Consider the following 20,428-nt stretch of genomic DNA (forward strand, 5'->3'; position numbering starts at 1 on the left):
GAGAGAGAGGGAGAGAGAGGGAGAGAGAGGGAGAGAGAGGGAGAGAGAGAGAGATCAACAACAACTATTTTTGTTGTTTAACTTTTCAACTGTTTAACCTGAGGGTCACCACATCTCAGGCAAAGGGGAACGATCATTCACAGCAGTCTCAACCAGTGCAGAAACTGAACCACACACTTTCAGCACGACCAGACAGTCAACTGAGCTAACCAAGCCCTACACGGCAAAAACACTGGGCAACACGGTGGCTCAGTGATTAGCACTGCTGCCTCATATTGTGTGTGTGGTTTCCACCGGGTGCTCCAGTCTTCTCCCATTGTCGAAAGGTGTGCAGGTTCGGTGGAGTGGTCATTCTAATTTATGCATAGTGTCCGGGGCTGGTAGATTAGGGAGATTAACCATGGGAAATGCATGGTTACAGGGATACGTTAGAGGAGTCGGTCTGTGTGGGATGCTGTTCAGATGGTTGGTACGGACTTAATGGACTGAATGGCTTCCTTCTACTCTGTAGGGATTCCACTGATGTCGATGTTTGGCTCAAAGGTGCGGGGCAATTTATTTTGATCTGAACACCGCACTTTAGTGTGATTCACTTTCAATTTCGAAATAATGGGGAGGCAATATCCTATTTTGTCAGATGCCTGGGATATACTGTGAGGACTTGAAATTAAATCTTGCTATTGCAGGTCACGGATTTTGACTTAAACTTTAAACAAAACAGATCTGGAGTTAAGGCTCTAATGATGACCATTGTGAGAAGCAAAGAACCATCTGGTTCAATAGTGAAGACTGACATGAAAAGTTATTTCTTCTCTCAGGGAGATGAGAGACTTTGGAACTCCTTGCTAGACAGAGCTGTATGTATTTGTGGCAGCAGGGGGAAGGCAGATTTAAGGCTGGGATTTACAGTTTCTTGATCAGACAGGGAATCAATGGGAAGGGCAGGAAAGTGGACATGAGGAATGTTGGATCAGCCACAGTCCTATTGAATTTTGGAGCAGGATCGAGGGGCCGAATATCCCACTCCCATTCCTGTCTCTGATGGTCCTTATGGGAGCAAAATCTGTCATTCTCACCTGATCTGCTCTGCACGTGACTCTTAACCCTTTGCAAACTCCTCATTACCTTCAGGTCGAGCATGTTGATCTATTCAAGGACGTTTTGAGATTGGCATCCCCTTGCCACCTTGGCAGAGCTGGCCACACCCTGTTCAAAGTACAGAGAAATAACATTTGTCATCGTCAGTTTTAGGCTTGTTCCAACTGTGTGCTTTTCTAAGAGGAACTGGTCTGTGTCACAACCCCAGATATTAATTGCTCATCCCGTAAACTCTCACTGTCTTCCAGATAAAGTTTGTTTTTCTCACCATTCACCCCTCTATATCCCCACGTTCACCATCCAACCACTCCGAATGTCCAGCTTGTTGGCTCAACACTGAAATGATTCATGCAGTTCAATGTAGATCAGAGTGACGTTATCTGCTTTGGGTGCAAAACCAGGAAATTGGGTTTTTATCCGCCGGATTGGGATGTGGGGGTGCTCCAAGTCCTGGATGTACCTCATACACCAGTCAGTGACAGTGAGCATTACAGGAGCAGCAGATGGTGAAGGATGGAAATGTGATGTTGGCCTTCATAGTGAGAAGGTTCCAGTCCAGGAGCAGGGCTGTCTTGCTGAAATTGTACAGGGAGAGACCACATCCTGCTGTATTGTGTCTGCAGTCTGGGGTCTCCGTCTCTGAGGATGGATGTCCTGGCTATGGAGGGAGTGCAGCCGAGGTTTCCCAGACTGAATCCTGGGATGGCAGGACTGAAGGATAAGGACAGACTGGATCGCTTAGGATTATATTCACTGGAGTTTAGAAGAATGAGGAGTCATCTCATAGAAACCTGTGAAATTTCAATGGGACTTAACAGGGGTAAACACAGATGTTGCAGATGGCTGGACATGGGGCTAAGGGCACATGAGTCCTCCCTCAGGGGGTCACAGTCTAAAGGAGATGGGGAAGGGCTGAGGGTGGGGAGAAATGTCTTCACCAAGAGGGTGGGGAGCCAATGGGATTCTCTGCCACAGAAAGTGGTTGGGATCAGAGTAGTGAATGTTGTTCAAGTAGCAGCATCGAGTTCTTAGGGGCAAAATGTCTTGGACAGCCACATCATAACATCCCAACTCCTACACTCAGTGTTGGAACTGATGAAGGCAACTGTTCCAAACTTGCTGTCCGCCTGTGACTCCACTTTATGGAACTGTGTGCCTGCACCCTTCGATCCCTCTGTTTGACAACACTCCCCACGGCCCTACCATTAACCTGCCCTGGTTTGCCTCAGCAAAAATGCAACACCTCTATATTTGTCTAAATTAAAATCTACCTGCCAGTCCTCGGCCCATTGGCCCAGTTGATCAAGTTCCCAATGTACTCTGAGATAACCACCTTCACTGTCCATGAGGCCACCGATTTTGCTCCTGCTCCTCATTTACTATGTTTCTGTATTGTCCTATTTTCAGGCTGAGCAAGCAGACCAGCAACCATCCTGCATCACATACACCACCCTGAGGCACACAGATATGCGAGGGGATGAGGAACCAGGTTAAGGTGAAGAGGGAAATGTTTCTGTCAATCTTCCGCGGACATTGTGAGACAGCACAGAAGAATCCCTTCAATGCCTCACAAATTGATGGATAGCAATTGTTCCTTCCAGCAAATAAGGGGGAGAAGGAAGAGAGGACAGAGGAGCGTCAGGTTTCTGCAGCTGAGAAATGGCTAAGCTTTGTTCCCATTCACTCAGCCAGACATCAACTCCAAACATGAATTTGCCTTGAGAAGCCATCGGAATAACTGTCTCTCACATAACTCTGAGTGGGCCAATCTCTTCTGCTGCAGCATGATCTGACCCTTGATGGCAGGGATTTGAGATTTTGTGCTGTCCATTCCTAACTTGAGTATCCATTTGATCTCCTGGTGAGTGTATCAGGGCAGATGAGCCAATGAATTGAATCTACTCTGCATTTATTTTTTAATTGTGGTGAGCTATTATCAGAGGTGTGATTATTCCCCAGCCTGATCTTCATTACCCTCGAACTTCATCATTTTCAAACATATATCCAGCTCTCTCTTCATACCTCATATGGAATCCACCTCCACCACTCTCCCAGGCAGTGCATTCCAAATCCGAACAATGCTCCAAAGATGTTTCTCCTCATCTCACTCCGAGCTGTCTTGGTGACAAATTTGAAATTGTGACCCCTGGTTACTGACATAGTGGAAACAGAGTATTCTACTTTACCCTCTCAAAATTCTTCATTATTGTGAACACCACCATTTGTGACCCCTCTGCTCCATGGAGAATAAGCCTGGTTTCATTAATCTTTCTTTGAACGTAAAATCCTTCATTCCTGCTGTCATTCTAGTGACACCTTTAAACCATCTCCAGAGTGTTCTTCCTTAAATAAGGTGCCTAGAACTGAACACAAGCGTTGCCTGAGCAATGTGGTCTTAACAATGATTTGTAGAGATGTAGCATTACTTCCTTGCTTTGAGACTCAATGCCTCTATTTTTAAACTCAAAGATCCTTTGAACCTGCTTCACAACTGTTTCAACTGGCCTGGCCACCTTCAGAGAACGATGCACATGAACCCCAAGATCTCTCTGTTCCAATTTTCCCTTTAAAGCTGTACCATTGAGCTTGTATTGTTTCTTTGCATTTTTCTCAGCAAAATGCATAAGCTCATATTTTTCTGCATTGAAATTTATCTGGCAGGTTTCTGCCCATTTGGCCAACTTGTCAATGTCCCTGTGAAGTCACTCAGTATCATCCTCACAATGCACTCTTCTCCATGGCTTAGTATGATCTGTAAATTTAGAGATTTTATCCTCAATACCCAACTCCAAATCATTTCGACAATCAATATATTTATCTATATATATATCTGTCAGTTTCTCTTACGTAAATGTATGACTATTTACCAGCCTGTACCTGTTAGTTTCTGCTGAGAATTGCAAGTGACAATATTAATCTGTTAGCGAGTTTTGAGAAGATTTGTAGCTCAATTTGACGTTCTGGATGTAAGTTTGCTCACTAAGCTGGAAGGTTCATTTTCAGACGTTTCGTCACCATTCTAGGTAACATCATCAGTGAGCCTACGGTGAAGCGCTGGTGTTTCGGTTTCCTTGGGTTGGTCATGTCACTTCCTGTGCCGGTGATGTCATTTCCTGTTCTTTTTCTCAAAGGGTGGTAGATGAGCTCCAAATCTCTGTTTGTTGATGGAGTTTCGGTTGGAATGACATGCTTCCAGGAATTCTTGTGCGTGTCTCTGTTTGTCTTGTCCAAGATGGATGGATGTGTTGTCCCAAAGTGGTGGCCTTCCTCATCTGTATGCAAGGATACTAGTGATTGTGGGTCATGTCTTTTGGTGGATATTTACCAACAGGTGGCGACAGACCTGACCCCACAACTGGAGAACCGAATCACAGCCTCACTCATAAAACTTCAAAAATCTGGAGAATTAAACAAGAGACTCTTCCAAAAAATGAAACCAGATGGATCCAACACACCACGCTTCTACGGACTACCCAAAATTCACAAACCAGGAGCTCCCCTCAGACCCATAGTCTCACTACCTGGAACACCAACATATAGACTAGCCAAGGAACTACACCAAAGACTAAAACACCGAGTAGAAGACTCACGCCACTCCATTCACTCCAGCCAAGAATTCTTGAACACCATCAAAAGCACCAAGATAGAAGAGGATGAAACAATGGTCTCCTTTGACGTAACAGCCCTGTTCACATCCATCAACATCAATCTGGCCAAAGAAACACTGACTACACTAGTAGAAGAACCAAAGACACATACACCAGACACCACCAACCTCATCAGCAAGGACAAAATCATCAAGCTCGTGGACCTATGCCTCACCACCCACTTCACTTTCAATAACAAAACCTACAGACAAACTAACGGTACACCCATGGGATCTCCGACATCAGGGTTCTTAGCAGAGGGAGTAGTGCAGAGACTCGAACAAACAGCTCTGCCAATCATCCAACCCAAACTTTGGGTCTGCTACGTGGATGACACCTTTGTCATCACTAAACAAAACAAATTAGAGGAAACATTCAAGACCATCAATAATATCCTTCCTGATGTAAAATTCACAAAAGAGGAGGAACACAACAACAAACTGCATTCCTAGGTACCACAGTAGAGCGACCAGTTAATGGGGAACTTCAAACCAGCGTCTACAGGAAAACAACACAGACAGACCAAATACTGAACTGCCTTGTCAGTGTGTAAATGCACTTATCGAAGTACACCTGTCAGTTCCTGCTGGGTGAATGTGTGGGTGCTGTTCCCAACATGTACCTGTGAGATTCTGCTCTGTAAATAGGAGAGTCTAGTTAACAGACTATACTTGTCAGTTTGTGCTCTGTGAAACTGGGAGTGTAGTTATCATTGTGTATGTCCGTTTTAGCTTTGAGAATGAGGGTGAAGTTATTCATCTCTCCCTGACAGTTCCTGCAATGCGAATGCATGACTGACATCAGCAGAAACCAAGAGAGACTGATAACTACAGTCACACCTTTACATTGTAGTCAATGTGTTGTCATCATTTGGGTGTTTCGGCAATATGAACAAGTGGGTGTAGTTATCAATCTGTATGTGTCAGTTTCTCCTCATGTATCAAAATGGCTAAATCTCTGAAGGCCAGTATTATTCTCTGTGACTGTACAAATCACTCTGTGATAGTTATTGTTAGGGTGTTGAGGCTGGCTCTTAATCTCTTCTGCATTGTGTGATTTATGAGTTGAGTGTCAGTCCGTGTGGTAGGTGAGGGGGGTGAGGAAGTTCAGGACATGGGGTGATAACAGGAGGGGAACTGCTTTATTCTGAGAACCATTCTGACAAATTGTCACATATTTCCAATTTGGTCAGACAGCCTGAGATCTGTGGTACCACTGATTAAACTGCTTGTTTCTCACCAAAAACAGAATCACAGATATGGTACAGCATAGAAGCAGACCTTTCTGCCCACTGTCTCTGTACTGGAAATTTTTTATGCATCAGTTCTGCAGTAATTGTTAGGAATGTGAACTTCATCTACTCATTGTCAGCGTCTATTTGTAAAGGCCAATATGACATTAGTTCTGTGGGTATCTGGCTTTTCATAACGATCGTGGCAGTTTTGATATGTTTCCCACAGTCTCAGGGAGAGTACATGGATCTCATTCTCGTATGTTCAGTTGTGGTTTGTGTCGGAGTAGTAAACTCTGTCAAACTCTTTTCAATTGCGCTCAACTGCATTGCATTTCAGTCTCAGTTTGTTTTTACATTGTGCATGAGGTTGAGTGCGCAGTAGAATCTATCTGTCACTACTGGGCACTGTAATAGTCCAATATCCTCAGGTGTAATCAGAGATTTTGAGAGTCAGTTCATATCTGGAAATTACTGAGAGGCCGTACTTCATTCTTTTCCTTTTAGCATCCACTGGCTGTGTGTGAGTGAGTTTTCCCTCGTGCTGCCAGTCTGTATCTCAGTTCCCGTCTCCTGTAGTGAATGGGAAACCACCGAAGATTTTTAATTGTTGGTGCCTGTGGGAATCATGTGCAAGTGAAAGGCAACACACTGCTACAGAAGGGACTTTGTGCTGTTCCTCAGATTCAAGACTGGAAACACAATGGGCCTTTGTAACTTGTATAGTGTAGAGTTGAACGGGGATTAATGATATAAAGTGTTGACTGTCAGAATAACATCCGTTTCTTTTTCAGTGTGTAGTGATATGCTTTTCTGAGTAATGCTAAAGTAGCAATCAGTGTAAACTGTGAAAGCCAATGGCAGTGAACAATTCAACTGCATTGCAGCTGCCTGACCACACAGTGTCGCTTGGACAGAAAAGACAAACGGGGAACTTATTCCCTGATGTAGACAGGACATGACCCTGCTCTGTGCCGTGATGGTGGAAGCAATTACTGGTGCTCTTGTGTTGTTCTATGGGAGGGAAGTGGAAAGGAAAAGGAATTTTATTTTCTGTCTTGCAGTGCAGCAGATTTAAAGTGTGAAACTCAATTTATTGAACAATCAACACTGTTCAACTCTGCTTTGAAACAAAAGGAGTGTTTCACAAACCTACCAAGCAAACCAATTTTGTCTATTTTTATTTTGTGCACTGCTTCGAAAGGTAACCACTTGATTAAACTGATTTATTGTGAAAATTGTATTCAGATATCTTCGTATTTCTCTGCAATACATTCTAGGGAGGGCCAGGAGGAATGTCAGGCTCTTTATAGAAAATTGAGATTAATTTTGAAAGAGGTACTCGAGGTTTCTTGCTGGACTGAAAAAGACAAAGCAAATTCTATTCCTGAAAGGTGAAGAAAAGGAGAATGATGTTGCGATAAAGGTGGGGATGGCAGCTCCTCTGCTGCTATCATACATTTATGTGAATGAAATGTTGAATGAATGGGATGAGAATTCTCGGTACAGACTCAATAATGTGAAGGACTGCAGGCCTCTCTGACAATGGTTCTGTGAGTAGAGATCATTCCAGATGTGACAGTTTCTGTTGCAATGTATACGGTTTTGTATGGATATTATATGTTGGAACGTGTGTTGGGATGGTTTATGCATTTGATAGTGAGAGAGAGAGGAGGGTGCAAGAGAGGGAGTGAGAGTGTATATCAACAATTCTCTCAATGTCAGTCTTTGGCACAGCACGTGCATTTGGAATTCACATTATTTAAGTGTTGTGACTATTGTGACAAATATTCATTAAAATAATAATTCTGTCTGTCTGTTACTGCTGACTGAAATGTTTGCTTCAATATCTGTACTCCATATCTACTTCCCATGTGGTTGGTCAAACTAACAGCATCATCTATGTGTTCACTTGACTGTAACACGAAAACTACCCTTACTAAATGCAGATTTCATGCTGTTCCTGTGTATATATTTTGGATGAGGATTCAGTCTGTCATTCCTCCAAAGTGAAATTGTTTAGAACTGGGTGGCTGGAAGTGACAGTACAGATAAAAAATATACACTGGTGTTTGACTCTTGGTTAGAACACATCTCTCTGGAAATTGCATTCAATGTGTGAGATTGAATCTGCTATCACTGTGGCTCAGATATTCTACGCTCTGACAGTGTAACATACCCGGTGGTTGTTGTAAGATGCTGGTCACAATTGGCTTTGTACTGAGGAAACACTAAATTGTCCTGGTCCTTCAAGTATTGGCCTGGAGGAAGAAGGAATAAACTAACATCAGTTGAGATTGATCACATTGATATTGCCAATGTAACATTCAGTTAATTATTCATTAGGATTGTTTGTTTCGAGCTACTTATTTGAACAGAACCACGGTCTGATTCTACTCCTAGCCTGAGCTGCTCCTTGTCTATTTTTTTTCTTAAAATTCGAATACCCGGTTGAGTGAGATCCAAAAGCTAACCAACATTGATACAGCTGCAAGTGGGGATATGGATATGTGAGTAATCCATCTATATCTGTCAGCTCCCACTTGTTGAATGCGTGAGTGTCGTTACAAATACGTACCTGTCAGATATGCTCTGTTAATTTTGTTTTAATAAATTCATATGTAGCGAGAGACAGTGAAATGCTCTGTTTGCGAGCAGCACAGGCCAATCACAGTCAGCAAGGATGTACAGAACAAAACAACTCAGAGAGGCATGCAGGTTACATACCACAGGGTTCGCACTTGGAGAGATCAACATTAACAAGATCATCATTATTTGAGGCTAAAGAGTCCATTCATCAATTTAGTAATGAACAGGAAGAAGCTGCCCCTGAACCTCCTCGGGCTTCTGTATCTTTTGCCTGATTCAAGAGGTTGTAGGAGATTATTCATCCCTGGAACATCTATACAACAAAACCACATACATCAGACTCCTGCTCATTGAATGCGGAGCTGTAGTCAACACCGTTATCCTGTGCAGACTGATCTCAAAACTCTGTGACCTTGGTCTCGGCTCCACCCACTGCAACTGGATCCTCAAATTTCTGACCCATAGACTGCAATCAGTGAAGACAGACATTTGCATCTCCTCTACAATAACACACAACACTGGAGGCCACCCGCCAAGGATGCATCCTCAGGCCCCTACTGTACACCCAACACTGTGGGGCCAATTTCCAAATGAACACCATCTACAAGTTTGCTGATGACACGATCATAGTGGGACACATATGGAACAACCAGGAGTCAAAACCCAGAAGGGAGATAGAGGGCTTGATGACATGGTGCAGTGAAGGCGACATCTCTCTCAATGTTGGAAAAACTAAATAACTGACCATTGGCTTCAGAAAGAATGGGGGAGCACCACCACTGCCGCCCCGCCTCCCGCCCCCACCCACCCCCCGACCCGGCCACCACCCCCGCACCGCAGCACCCAGCCACCCCTGCCCCCTCCCGCCCTCCCGCACCCACCCACCCCCCGCCCCCCCACCGCCCCCGCACCCCCACCCACACCCCTGCCGCCAGAAAGAATGGGGGAGCACCACCACTGCCGCCCTGCCTCCCGCCCCCACCCCCACCCCCGCCCCCACCCACCCCCACCTCACCCACCGGCCCCCACCTCACCCACCCCCAACACCATCTACATCACTGGAAGTGAGACTGAGAGGGTGGAGAGCACCAAGTTCCTCGCAGTAACAATAAGCAACAACCTGCCCCGGGCTTCCCACGGAGATGCAACAGTCAAGAAGACAACAACAATGCCTCGTCTTTCTCAGGCGGCACAGGAAATTTGGCATGTCCACAGGGACTCTCACTGACTTCTACAGATGCACCATTGAAAGCGTCACTGTCTAGGTGCATAATGGCCCGGTATGGCAACTGCTCTGCCCAGGGCTGTAAAAACAGACAAACGGTGGTGTGCACAGCCCAGTCAACCTGTTCCTATCAGTCTCTGTAAATATACTTACACAGTCACACAGCAGAGACTGACAGGGACAGGTTGATAACTATAGTCCCATCAAAATGACACAGCACTGAGTGGATGATTCAGCCCATTTACCCGTGATGGCCCCAAGACTTCCAGATGCCACTCCTTGTTCTATCTTCCAGCACACTGCTTGTAACCCTGCAGCTTACAGCACTTAAGGTGCAGATCCAGGTAAGTTATCTTGAAAACTGTTTAGAGTCTCTGACTCCACCACCAATTCAGACAGAAAGTTCTAATGCCCACCACCCTCTGCAGAATAGAACATAGAACAGTATAGCATGGTATAGGCCCTTTGGCCCACAATGTTGTGCCGAACGTCTCCCCTAATCCTAAGGTTCATCTAACCTCCACTCCTACCTTATGCTGTCATCCAAATGCCTATCTCTTCGCCCCGAAAGAGGCCGATTCCACTCCTCTCTCCAGCAATGCATTCCATGCCCCGACCACTCTCTGAGTAAAGACCCTAACTCTGACTTCTCCCCTATATCTACCTCCACTCACTTTAACACTATGCACCCTCAAAAGCTACCTTCACCCGAGGAAAAAGTCTCCAGCTGTCCACTCTATCTATACCTCTGATCATTTTGTACACCTCTATCAAGTCATCTCTCATCCTTCGTCGCTCGAAAGAAAAAAGCCCGAGCTCTCCCAACCTTTTCTCATAAGACCTTCCCTCCGTTCCAGGCAACATCCACGTAAATCTCCTCTGCACCTTTTCAAATGATTCCACATCTTTCCTGTAATGAGGTGACCACACCTGGACACAATACTCCAGATGCGGCCGAACCAGGCTTTTGTATAGCTGGAGGATAACTTCACGGCTCTTGAACTCAATCCCTCTATTAATGAAAGCTAACACAACATACGCCTTCTTAACAACTCTATCCACCTGGCTGGCAGCTTTCAGGGAGCTGTGAACATGAACCCTAAGATCCCTCTGCTCCTCCACACTGCCAGGAATCTTTCCACTAACCCTGTATTCTGCTTTCAAGTTTGTCCTTCCAAAATGAATCACCTCACACTTTTCAAGATAAAACTCCATTTGCCAATTCTTAACCCAGCTCCATATACAATCAATGTCCTTTTGAAACGCAGAACAGCCCCCTGCACTGTCCACAACATGATCCACCTTCGTATCGTCCGCGAACTTGCTGATGCACTCTTCCACGCCTTCGACCAAATCATTTACAACAATCACAAATGGATGAGAACACAGAACAATTCACCACTCGTAATTGAGCATCATGTTGAATATTTTCCATCCATTACTACCCATTGTCTTCTAAGGGTCAGCCAATTCTGAATCCAATCTGCCACATTTCCCTCTATCCCATGCCTCCTTACCCTCTGCATGAGCCTACTGTGGGGAACCTTATCAAATGCCATACTTAAATCCATGGATACCACATCCACTGCTCTACATTCATCCACGTGTTTGGTTACCTCTTCAAAGAATTCAATAAGGTTTGTGAAGCATGTTTTACCCCTCACAAATCCATGCTGACTGTCCCAAATCAAACTGTGCCTTTCAAAGTGATCAGAAATCCTATCTCACAGAGCCCTTGGCAATAATTTGCCCACCACTGACATAAGACTAGCTGGCCTGTAATTTCCAGGGTTATCCCGATTCCCTTTTTTGAACAAGGGTTTAACGTTTGCCACTCTCCAATCTTCCAGCACTATACCCGTTGACAGTGAGGATGAGGAGATCATTGCCAAGGGCCCTCCAATGTCATCCCTCACTTCCCACAGAATCCTTGGATAAATCCCATCAGGCCCAGGGGAATTACCTATCTTCACCTTCCTCAAAGTTCCTGGCACATCTTCCTTCCTAACATTGGTAGGCTCGAAGAGGTCAGACTGTTTCATACTGTAAAAAAAAATCCTTAAGAATCCTCCGATCCTTCAGCCACTTCACTTCAATCAACGACCTCTGATTTTTGAACAGTTTCTCCAAGGGAAACAGATTCCTCCTGTCTACTCTGTCTCTCCTTCTTACAGTTTAGTTTTCTTTAATCATGGCACCCCTCAGCCTCCTCTATTCCAAGCAATATAACCCTAACCTCTGCAATCTCTCCTCAGAGCTACAATCTCCAGCCCTGGCAACATTCTGGTAAATCTCCTCTGCATTCCCTCCACAGCAATTACATCCTTCCTGTAATGTGGTGACCAGAATGCACACAATACTCCAGTTGCAGCCTCACCATTTCCGGATACAGTTTCACAGTTATATCCCTACGTTTGTATTCCATACCACTGTCAATGAAGGGGAACATTCTACATGCCTTGTTTACAATTCTAAATCCTTGTACTGCTACCTTTAGTGACCTGTGCACCTGCACGCCAAGATCTCTCACTTCATCTACCGCTCTCAACATATTCTCAATTATTTTCGATTCCATTTACTGTTTGAGCTTCCAAAGTGCATTATCTCGCACTTATCAGAGCTGAACTCCATCTGCCACTTTCCTGCCGACTCCACTAAACTATCTGTACCATTTTGCATCTTACAATTATCCTCTACACTACCCATTACATGGTCAAGTTTGTGTTGTCTGCAAACTTCTCAAATAAGCCCACCACATTCAAGTCCAAATCATCAATGTAGAAAACGGACAGCAGGGGTCCCAACACTGTGCCATGCTGAGCACCACTTGAAACAGCTTTCTATTCACAAAGGCAGCAATCAACCACTACATTTTGTTTCCTGTCACTGAGCCATCTTTGGACCCAATTCAACATATTGCCCTGTATTCCAGAGGCTTTTACTTTCTGGACCAGTCTACCATGTGGCACTTTGTCAAATACCTTACTAAAATCCAAACAGATGGCATCCGATGCACTTCCCTCACACATTCACATCACAGAAACTGACAAGGACAGACTGATAACTAAACTGATATATCCACATTGTAGAAACTGACAGAGACTGACTGATGAATATGTTTACATATTCACACAAAAGTAATTAGTCACTGCCTATTTCTGCGATATAAATGAGCTTATCAATCTGTTTACATTAGTTTCTGCCATGTGAATGTTTGAGTGCAGTTATCAGTTATCTGTCAGTTTGTGTACTGTGCATACGAGAGTGCAGTAATTAATCTCTAGCTGTAAGCATCTGCTACTTCAAAACATGAGTATAATTATCAATCTTTACCTGTTAGGTCCTGCTATGTGAATGCATGAGTACTGTGATCAATCTATTCTTGTACTTGTGCTCTGTGAAATGTAGTTTTAAATTTGTCCCTGTCAGTCTGATATGTGAATGCATGAGTGTATTTACCATTCTGTCCCTGCCAGTTTCAGGTCTGGGAATATATAAATATAGTTCTCAATTTTTATCTGTCAGTTACTTCTTTGTCAATATGTGAATGTTGTTAGCTGGAGCAGAGAGCAATTGATATGTTAATATGTGAGTGCAGTTATGGATCTGTGCCTGTCAGATTCTGCTCTTTGAATATGAGTTCAATTGTCAGTCTATGCCTATCAGTTTCTGCTCTGTCAATCTGGGAGTATAGTTATCAATATTTAATTGGCAAACTCTGTTCTGTGAAAATGAATTTAGTTGTTCAAATGTCATGTTCAGATTATGCCAAATGAGCCTGAGCGTGACATCTTTATTCTGTCCATATCAGTTTCTGCTATGTACATATGTCAATGTCATTACTATTCTGCCCCTGTCAGTTTCTGGTTTGTGAATGTGAGAATTTAGTTATTAATCTCTACTTGTCAGTTTCAGCTAAAAGAATGAGAGTTTCACTGCCGATTTCTGCCTGTCAGTTTATGCTCTGTCAACATGTGAGTTTAATAATCAGCCTATCCCTCTCAGTCTGCTGTGTGAATACAGTTGTGTAGATATCAATCTGTACACTTTCAGCCTCTGCTTGGTGAATATGTTTGTGTAATTCTCAGTCTATCACTTGCAGTTTCTGTTATGTCAATATATGAGTTTAGTTATCAGTGAATACCTGTCAGTTTCTTCTGTGTGAATATGTACATGTCATTGTCAATCAGTACCTACGGCAGTAGATGAGTGTAGTTATTGGTCTATGCCTGTCAGTTTCTGCTCTGTGCATCGGTGAGTGAAGTTACCAATCTGTCCCCCATCAGTTATTTGAAACCAAGACTGTTATAAACAATCATTCTGCTTTGGGAATGTGTGATTTTACCCATCAATTTCCACCTATGAGTTTCTGGCTTTGAATCGGCAAATGCATTTATCAATGTGTAACAGTCAGTTTTTATTCCGTGAATTTGCATGCAACAACATTATTCTTCCTGTCAGTATCTGCAACATAAATGTGAGGGTGGATTTCCCCATCTCTCCCAGTCAGTTTCTGCTGTGTAAATGGCCAAGTCAAATTATCAGCCCATGCCTGTCAGTTCCTGTTATTTGAATGTGAGAGCGTCATGATAAATCTGTACCTATCAGTTTCCACCATGTGAATATGTGTTTCATCATCAATTTTCTCGTGTGTTTCTGGAATGTGAATGAGTCAGTGTAGGTATCAATCCGTATCTGTCAGTTTCTACTGTTGTGTATCAATGTGCCTTGATTCTCTTGCAACCAGTAATATTGTCTGTGAACATGCAACATATTCTTATATAGCTAATATGGTGTTGAGACTGGGTATTAATCTCTTCGCCATTTTGAGACTTCTGAGTTCATTGTCAGTTGGCAGGATCGAGGAGGGGTCATGGAAGTGGGACTGATTTCCTATGAGAACCATTCTGAATCAACAACACAATTTACAGTTTATGTGCTGAGTGTGGGTTTTATATACCGATCGTATCAGATGCTGATTCTCTGTCTCAGTACGGGATTTGTTTTTTCAGGCTTCAGTAGTATCAATGAGACATTTAGATTTTTTTTGTATTGGACATTGTTAGTGCTCTTTCTTAAAGATTTTGCTTTGCACCTGTCTGTCTATTTCTATGTTATATTTTTATAATAACACTCTATACAACAGAATATCCTTTACTTCATCACCAGGATCAGAATCAAGGTGAGGTGCAGCGTGGAAGCAGACCATTCAGCCCACTGTGCTTGCACTGGGACATTACATTCTGCATACTAGTTTCCAGTAATTGTTGGAATTGTGAACTTCCTCCACTCACTGCCAGTGTCTGTTAGTGCCAATTTGACATTAGTTCTCCAGTTATCAGCCTTTGAAGAGCTGCAGTGCTAGCTTCGTGATGTCTGCAACCATCTCAGGTAAAGTAGATATTCACTGACTCTGTATGATTGAGGGATTAATATTACATTGACATTTGTCCCTACCACAAGGACTAACATGATTGTGCTGTAGGGAAGGTTGACATGAACATCAAGCCCTTTGTAGAAAATTGAAAAAAAAATTGAAAGAGATACGCAATGTTTCTTGCCAGACTGAAGAAGAAAAAAAGAATATTAACTCCTGTAACGTGAAGAAATGATAAGGGTGAGGATAGCAGTTCCTCTTCAGCCTCAATACATTCATGGAAGTAGAATGCTGGCTGATTGGGATTAAAAAAATAGTTGTTCACTTTTTAAAAACAAAAAAAAAGGTGCAGACCCAATGGGCTGATGGGCCTTTCTCTTGTGCCGTAGATTTCTCTAACTTGAGGGTGTTAGTGGAAATCATTTTGAGTCTATCATTGTCTATGATTTGCAGTGAACACAGAACGATTTGGTTCTTCCACATTGTAACATACACCTTCAGTCAGTCAGAGTGTGTGTGTGTGAGAGTGAGAGGAGGAGAGAATTATTCATCAAAGGATTAATTCTGTCCTTCTCAGTCACTGATAAACTTCCTATAAACATGTTTCATCCACTTTAGTAACTCTTGGTGCACAGGTTCTTCCCATTTCTGTACTTAACATCTCACTGTGGTATGACTTTGAAACTATGATTTTTTTTTCTTGATTGTAACTTTGTAAAGGCCCTTATTCAATGCAGATTTAATGCTGTTCCTGAGTGGTCATCCGAAATAGAAAATCAGTCTATCCATCTTCAAAACTGGTGTCAGTGTCAATGGGCTACATACCTGCTGATTGTTAGAAGCAACTGGTCAGACTTGGCTTTGTACCGAGGAAATACAACATCCTCTTTGATGAAGGGTCTACGCTCGAAACGTCAGCTTTTGTGCTCCTGAGATGCTGCTTGGCCTGCTGTGTTCATCCAGCCTCACATTTTATTATCTTGGAATTCTCCAGCATCTGCAGTTCCCATTATCTCAAATACAACATCATCCTGGTCCTTCAAGTATTTGCCCGGAGGAAGGCAGAAGCCACATCTCCTGTAAATTACCATACAGAAAGTCTGGCCATATTGAACTAATCAACATAACGTTAAGTTCATAATCATTGAGACGTGTGTTTGTTTTTAAGAGAAAACTAGCAATTTGAACAGAACCAGAGTCTTATTCCCTGTCCTCCAGAACTGCTCCTTGTCTGGGGATTCTCATTGTACTTTTTTCCCAAAATAATTCGAAATCAACCGAGTGAGAATCAGAAACTGAGCAACAACTGTACTTTCATAAATGGGGCTATCCGAAGGTGCAGGCATGCATACACAGTTCACAACACGCTACCTGTGCAGAGGAAGAACAAAGGGCGCTATTTTAAATGTTTCAGGTGAGAAATTTAACCTGGGGACTCAATTACCTGTCCTTTTCAGGGTTATAACATGCCTCTAGTCTGTGTTTCCACTGTTCACGGCACTATGTCCAAAAACAGCGCGAAACTGAAGCCGAACAACGAATTCCCATCACAGTTCAGAGGATGAAAACCACAAGACTGACCCCCAGCAGCAGCTTCTTGCCGCTGTGTCTCCCTCAGCAGGCCCACACACAGCCCGAGAAAGGCCTCTCTCTCCCCGCCCCCAGGCCGCTCACTCCAAGTTCCGGGACCAGCTCCTGCTCCGCTCCGCCTCTTACCAACAGCCCCCGGTTCTCCCTGAACTGAGCCCGAATCAATGCCGGTCTCGGAGCCCCCTCTGTGTCCCAGACTCACATCTCGATGCGCTGCTGGAAGGAGCCTGCTGTTCCCTCGCTTCCCTGGGCGCTGGTCTCTCCATTGCGGCCTGTTTCAAACAAATCTCTTCCACTCAATGACGGCCCTCAATGGCAGCGCTGGGGGATGGCATCACGCATGCGCTCCTCTCGGTTGTGTGGAAATGCAGGGTTACAGGAAGTGGGTGGGGTTATGGGTCTGGGAGGGGCTGCTGTTCAGAGGGTCGGTGTGGAATTTTATTTGGGCCGAAGTATCTGTTTCCACACTGTAGGGATTTATGATGATTCTATGAAGTGTGCTACAGATTAGGCGCTGAAATGTGAACTATATGCCAATGTTTTGTTCTGCTCATGTCACCTCCCTTACTGTTTTCATACAGAATAAAAGTTAGAGCATAACTTTGAACGCTCCGGTTTCCTCCCCCAATCCAAAGGTGTCCAGGGATGTTTAGGATAGGTCAGTTAGACATGGGAAATCAAGAATAGGGGTTGGCTCATCTTCAATGGGGTTGTGTGGTTTTGTTGGGCCGAAGGGCCTGTTTCCACACTGTAGGGAATCTAGTCTTATCTAAAGAGCATTTGGACAGACAAAGAGTTGATAATGATCGGGCTGGGAGTTTCACTAGTAGTTAATGGGGACTATTAGTGAGTGACAGTAGGTGGTGGATAATAGCAGGACATGTGGTAACAAGGCCCTGTGTTGCTTAGAGTTTAGGTCCAAAATTACTGAACTCATTATAGAGTCGAGAGGGCTGCAGGGTCCCCCACGCGGAAGATGAGGTGTTGTTCTTCTAGCTTGTGGAACAAGCTGGAGCACTGGAACAGTGCAGCAAGCCTGAGGCAGAGATGTTGGCGAGGGAACAGGGTGGTGCGTTAAAGTGACAGGCAACAGGTAGTTTGGGGTCTTTTGTGCAAGCAGAACATAGATGTTCTGTGAAGTGATCACCCAGTCTATGTTTCATTTCAAAATTGGGTGTTTTAACAGGATTTGGGCAGCCTTTGTTTTTGGACAAGAATCATCCAGGCTTCCAAAGAAAAAAAATGCTGGATGTGGGCATCACTGGCTCATCTGACCATTGATTGGCTATCCTGAAATGCCCGTGAGAAGGTGATAGTGAACTGCCTTCTTGAACCGTTGCAGTCTCTGAGCTGTAGGTAGGCCCACATTGCCATGAGGAAAGGAATTGCAGGATTTTCACAGATTGACACCGCACGAACGACCGGTATATTTCCAAGTCAGGGTGGTGAGTGGCTTGGAGAAGATCTTGTAGATGGTGCAGTTCCCATGAACCTGCTGCCCTTGTCTTTCATGATAGAAGTGGTCGTGGGTTTGGAAGGTGCTGTCCAATTCAATATTTGAGGATGTTTGTGAATGTGGTGCCAATTAAACAGCAGCAGCCTTTTCATGGACAGTATTTTGCTTGCTGTGTGTTGTTGGAGCTGCACGAACACAGGTGATGGGGGCCATAGAGGGGAAACATTTACACTCCGACCTTGAATGTTGGAGATTTTGCACTGGTTTGAGAAATCAGGAGGTAAGTTACTTGCTGCAATATCCGTAGCCTTGGGCCTGCTCTTGTAGCCAATGTATTTATAGGATGAGTCCATTTCAGCTTATGCTTCATGGTAGCTCCCAGGATGTTGATAGTGGAGGATACAATGATGCTGAGGCCCAGGTCAAAGGATGTCTTACTGCACAACTCTGTGACACATTTTTACACTCACACGCTGATCAGACCTGGTATAGCCTCCATCCACCCGAACAGCAAGCTCTATCACAACAACCCCCAGTCCCAAATCTCTCTGGTATTGTATAGGTTACTGTGAGTGACGGTGAACAGAATTGGACATGTAGCACTGACCCTGAGAACAATCCTCCTGTATTACAGCGGGGCACTCACTGTTCCTTCCCCTCTCGGAAAGTCTGACCGGGCACACACTCACCTTGGCCGGTGGTTAGCTCCATCCCTCGTGCTGAGAAACTCCACGATCTGAGTGTCAGTGTTTACTGTTGAACTCCTGAACTTTGTTTGAGATTGAGATTTACTGTTCGCTTTCAGGGCAGGAAGAGCAAGTACTTTGAAATCACCAGCCGTGCTCCCTAAACTGAAGGGCAAACCCAAAGTGAAAGCAGGCAAGAAAACAGCAAAGAAATCCACTAGAGATAGTAGGAACTGCCTATGCTGGAGTCTGAGGGAACAATGTGTTGTGCTGGAGAAACACAGACAGGCAGCAGTAGAGGAGCAGGAAAGCTGACGTTTCGGGCCTGGGCCCTTCTTTCGAAATTTGGTAGGGGAAGGGGTCTCTGAAATAAATAGAGAGAGCAGGGTGATAGAAGGTGGCTAGTAGAGAGGATTGGTGGGAGAGAAGACGGATAGGTCACGGATGCGGGGATGGAGGGGCGTGGGGCTGGTCTTAGGATGAGGCGGGGCTGGGGAGATTTTCAAGCTAATAAAGCCCACATTGAGAACACTGGGTTGCAGGTTTCCAAGGCAGAATATGAGGTGCGGTTCCTGTAGTTTCTGGGTGGCATCGCTGTGACACTGGAGGAGGCCCAAGATGGATATGCCCTCTCTGGAGTGGGAGGGGGAGCTGAAGCGGTTCGCCACTGGGAGAAGTTGTCGTTTATCGCGATCCGAGCGGAGGTACTCCACAATGCGGTCTCCAAGCCTCCAGTCGGTACACCATGTAACTGTATGAAGCCAAAGGTTGTTCTCAGGGCCACCGACATCTCTCGGGGAAGAGCTGAGTCCGGATGAAATGACCACTGTCCCGTCTAAGAATGCAGATATACTTTAGATATTAATTGATTTGAATAACTCAAATATACACATCCGGGCCGTGATTTACACACAGCCCTTCTCCCTCATTCTACACTAAAACAGTGTAAGTTCCCACTCTCACTGTCACTGAGCATCAGATCGGGTGCAAATTCAGTTCATCTCCGTTTCCTTTTCACATATTCGGGGAGAGAGATTAGTAGCGCAGAAACCACGCTTCACAACAGAATTCACAAGAAATGCCATTCTCTGATTTATTGGAAGAGCAGAAACTGACATTGCATTGGAAGCGGCCGTGTTTTCTTGTTGAAGAAAGGCCGGGATGTGGGCGTTTAATTGTAACACAATTGCTTTTAAAAACTCCAGTTTTAACTGTCTTTGAACATGAAACTTGAGTCTGCAGGTTTTCTGCCGGGCCTTGGGTTCACTGCCCTTGTGGATAAAAGGTTTCGTTCCAGATCCAGTTGGGGGCGGGAGTTAGCTGGAGGCGGAGCTGGACATTTCTCTGCCTGTCACTCAGTTTCCTGCCCGGGCCGCCTCTCACTTTCTGTCAGCTCTTTCTCAGTCAGGTCGGGGCGGGCTATATAAAAAAGGAAGGTGAGGCAGCTCGGGTCTTATTCGGCATCGATTACAGTGAAGAAGTGTGATGTCTGGAAGAGGGAAGGGAGGCAAAGGCTTGGGAAAAGGCGG

The 20,428-nt window shown here is 44.5% G+C and overlaps 1 protein-coding gene and 1 long non-coding RNA gene across 20 annotated transcripts in view; one reads left to right on the plus strand and one right to left on the minus strand.

The window, feature by feature from the left end:
• Nucleotides 1-17,121, minus strand: part of LOC132207064 (uncharacterized) — a 31,816-nt gene extending 14,695 nt beyond the window's left edge. For 5 of the 9 annotated variants that reach the window (XR_009443281.1, XR_009443284.1, XR_009443283.1 and 2 more), the window contains exons 1-4: nucleotides 16,960-17,121; nucleotides 15,993-16,244; nucleotides 8,156-8,237; nucleotides 1,126-1,206 (exon numbers count right to left, since the gene is read on the minus strand). This is a non-coding gene — a long non-coding RNA (uncharacterized LOC132207064). Of the gene's footprint in view, nucleotides 1-1,076; nucleotides 1,207-8,155; nucleotides 8,238-15,992; nucleotides 16,245-16,959 lie in introns of all 9 variants that reach the window. The other 4 variants (XR_009443287.1, XR_009443285.1, XR_009443286.1 and 1 more) reach the window with 1 other exon arrangement.
• The window catches only part of LOC132206964 (histone H2B-like), a 200,793-nt gene that overhangs the window by 57,313 nt on the left and 123,052 nt on the right, over nucleotides 1-20,428 (plus strand). For 5 of the 11 annotated variants that reach the window (XM_059642090.1, XM_059642086.1, XM_059642091.1 and 2 more), the window contains one exon: nucleotides 2,506-8,232. The exons of 2 other annotated variants lie outside the window; for them this stretch is intronic. In XM_059642090.1, the coding sequence (XP_059498073.1) occupies nucleotides 4,238-5,197 (960 nt within the window). In that variant the 5' untranslated portion in view covers nucleotides 2,506-4,237 and the 3' untranslated portion in view covers nucleotides 5,198-8,232. Of the gene's footprint in view, nucleotides 1-2,505; nucleotides 8,233-14,959; nucleotides 15,182-15,904; nucleotides 17,586-20,428 lie in introns of those variants that run through there. 4 more of the 11 variants (XR_009443255.1, XR_009443254.1, XM_059642089.1 and 1 more) reach the window with 4 other exon arrangements.

This window comes from Stegostoma tigrinum, chromosome 44 (assembly GCF_030684315.1).
Source record: "Stegostoma tigrinum isolate sSteTig4 chromosome 44, sSteTig4.hap1, whole genome shotgun sequence".
Classification (NCBI taxonomy): domain Eukaryota; kingdom Metazoa; phylum Chordata; class Chondrichthyes; order Orectolobiformes; family Stegostomatidae; genus Stegostoma; species Stegostoma tigrinum.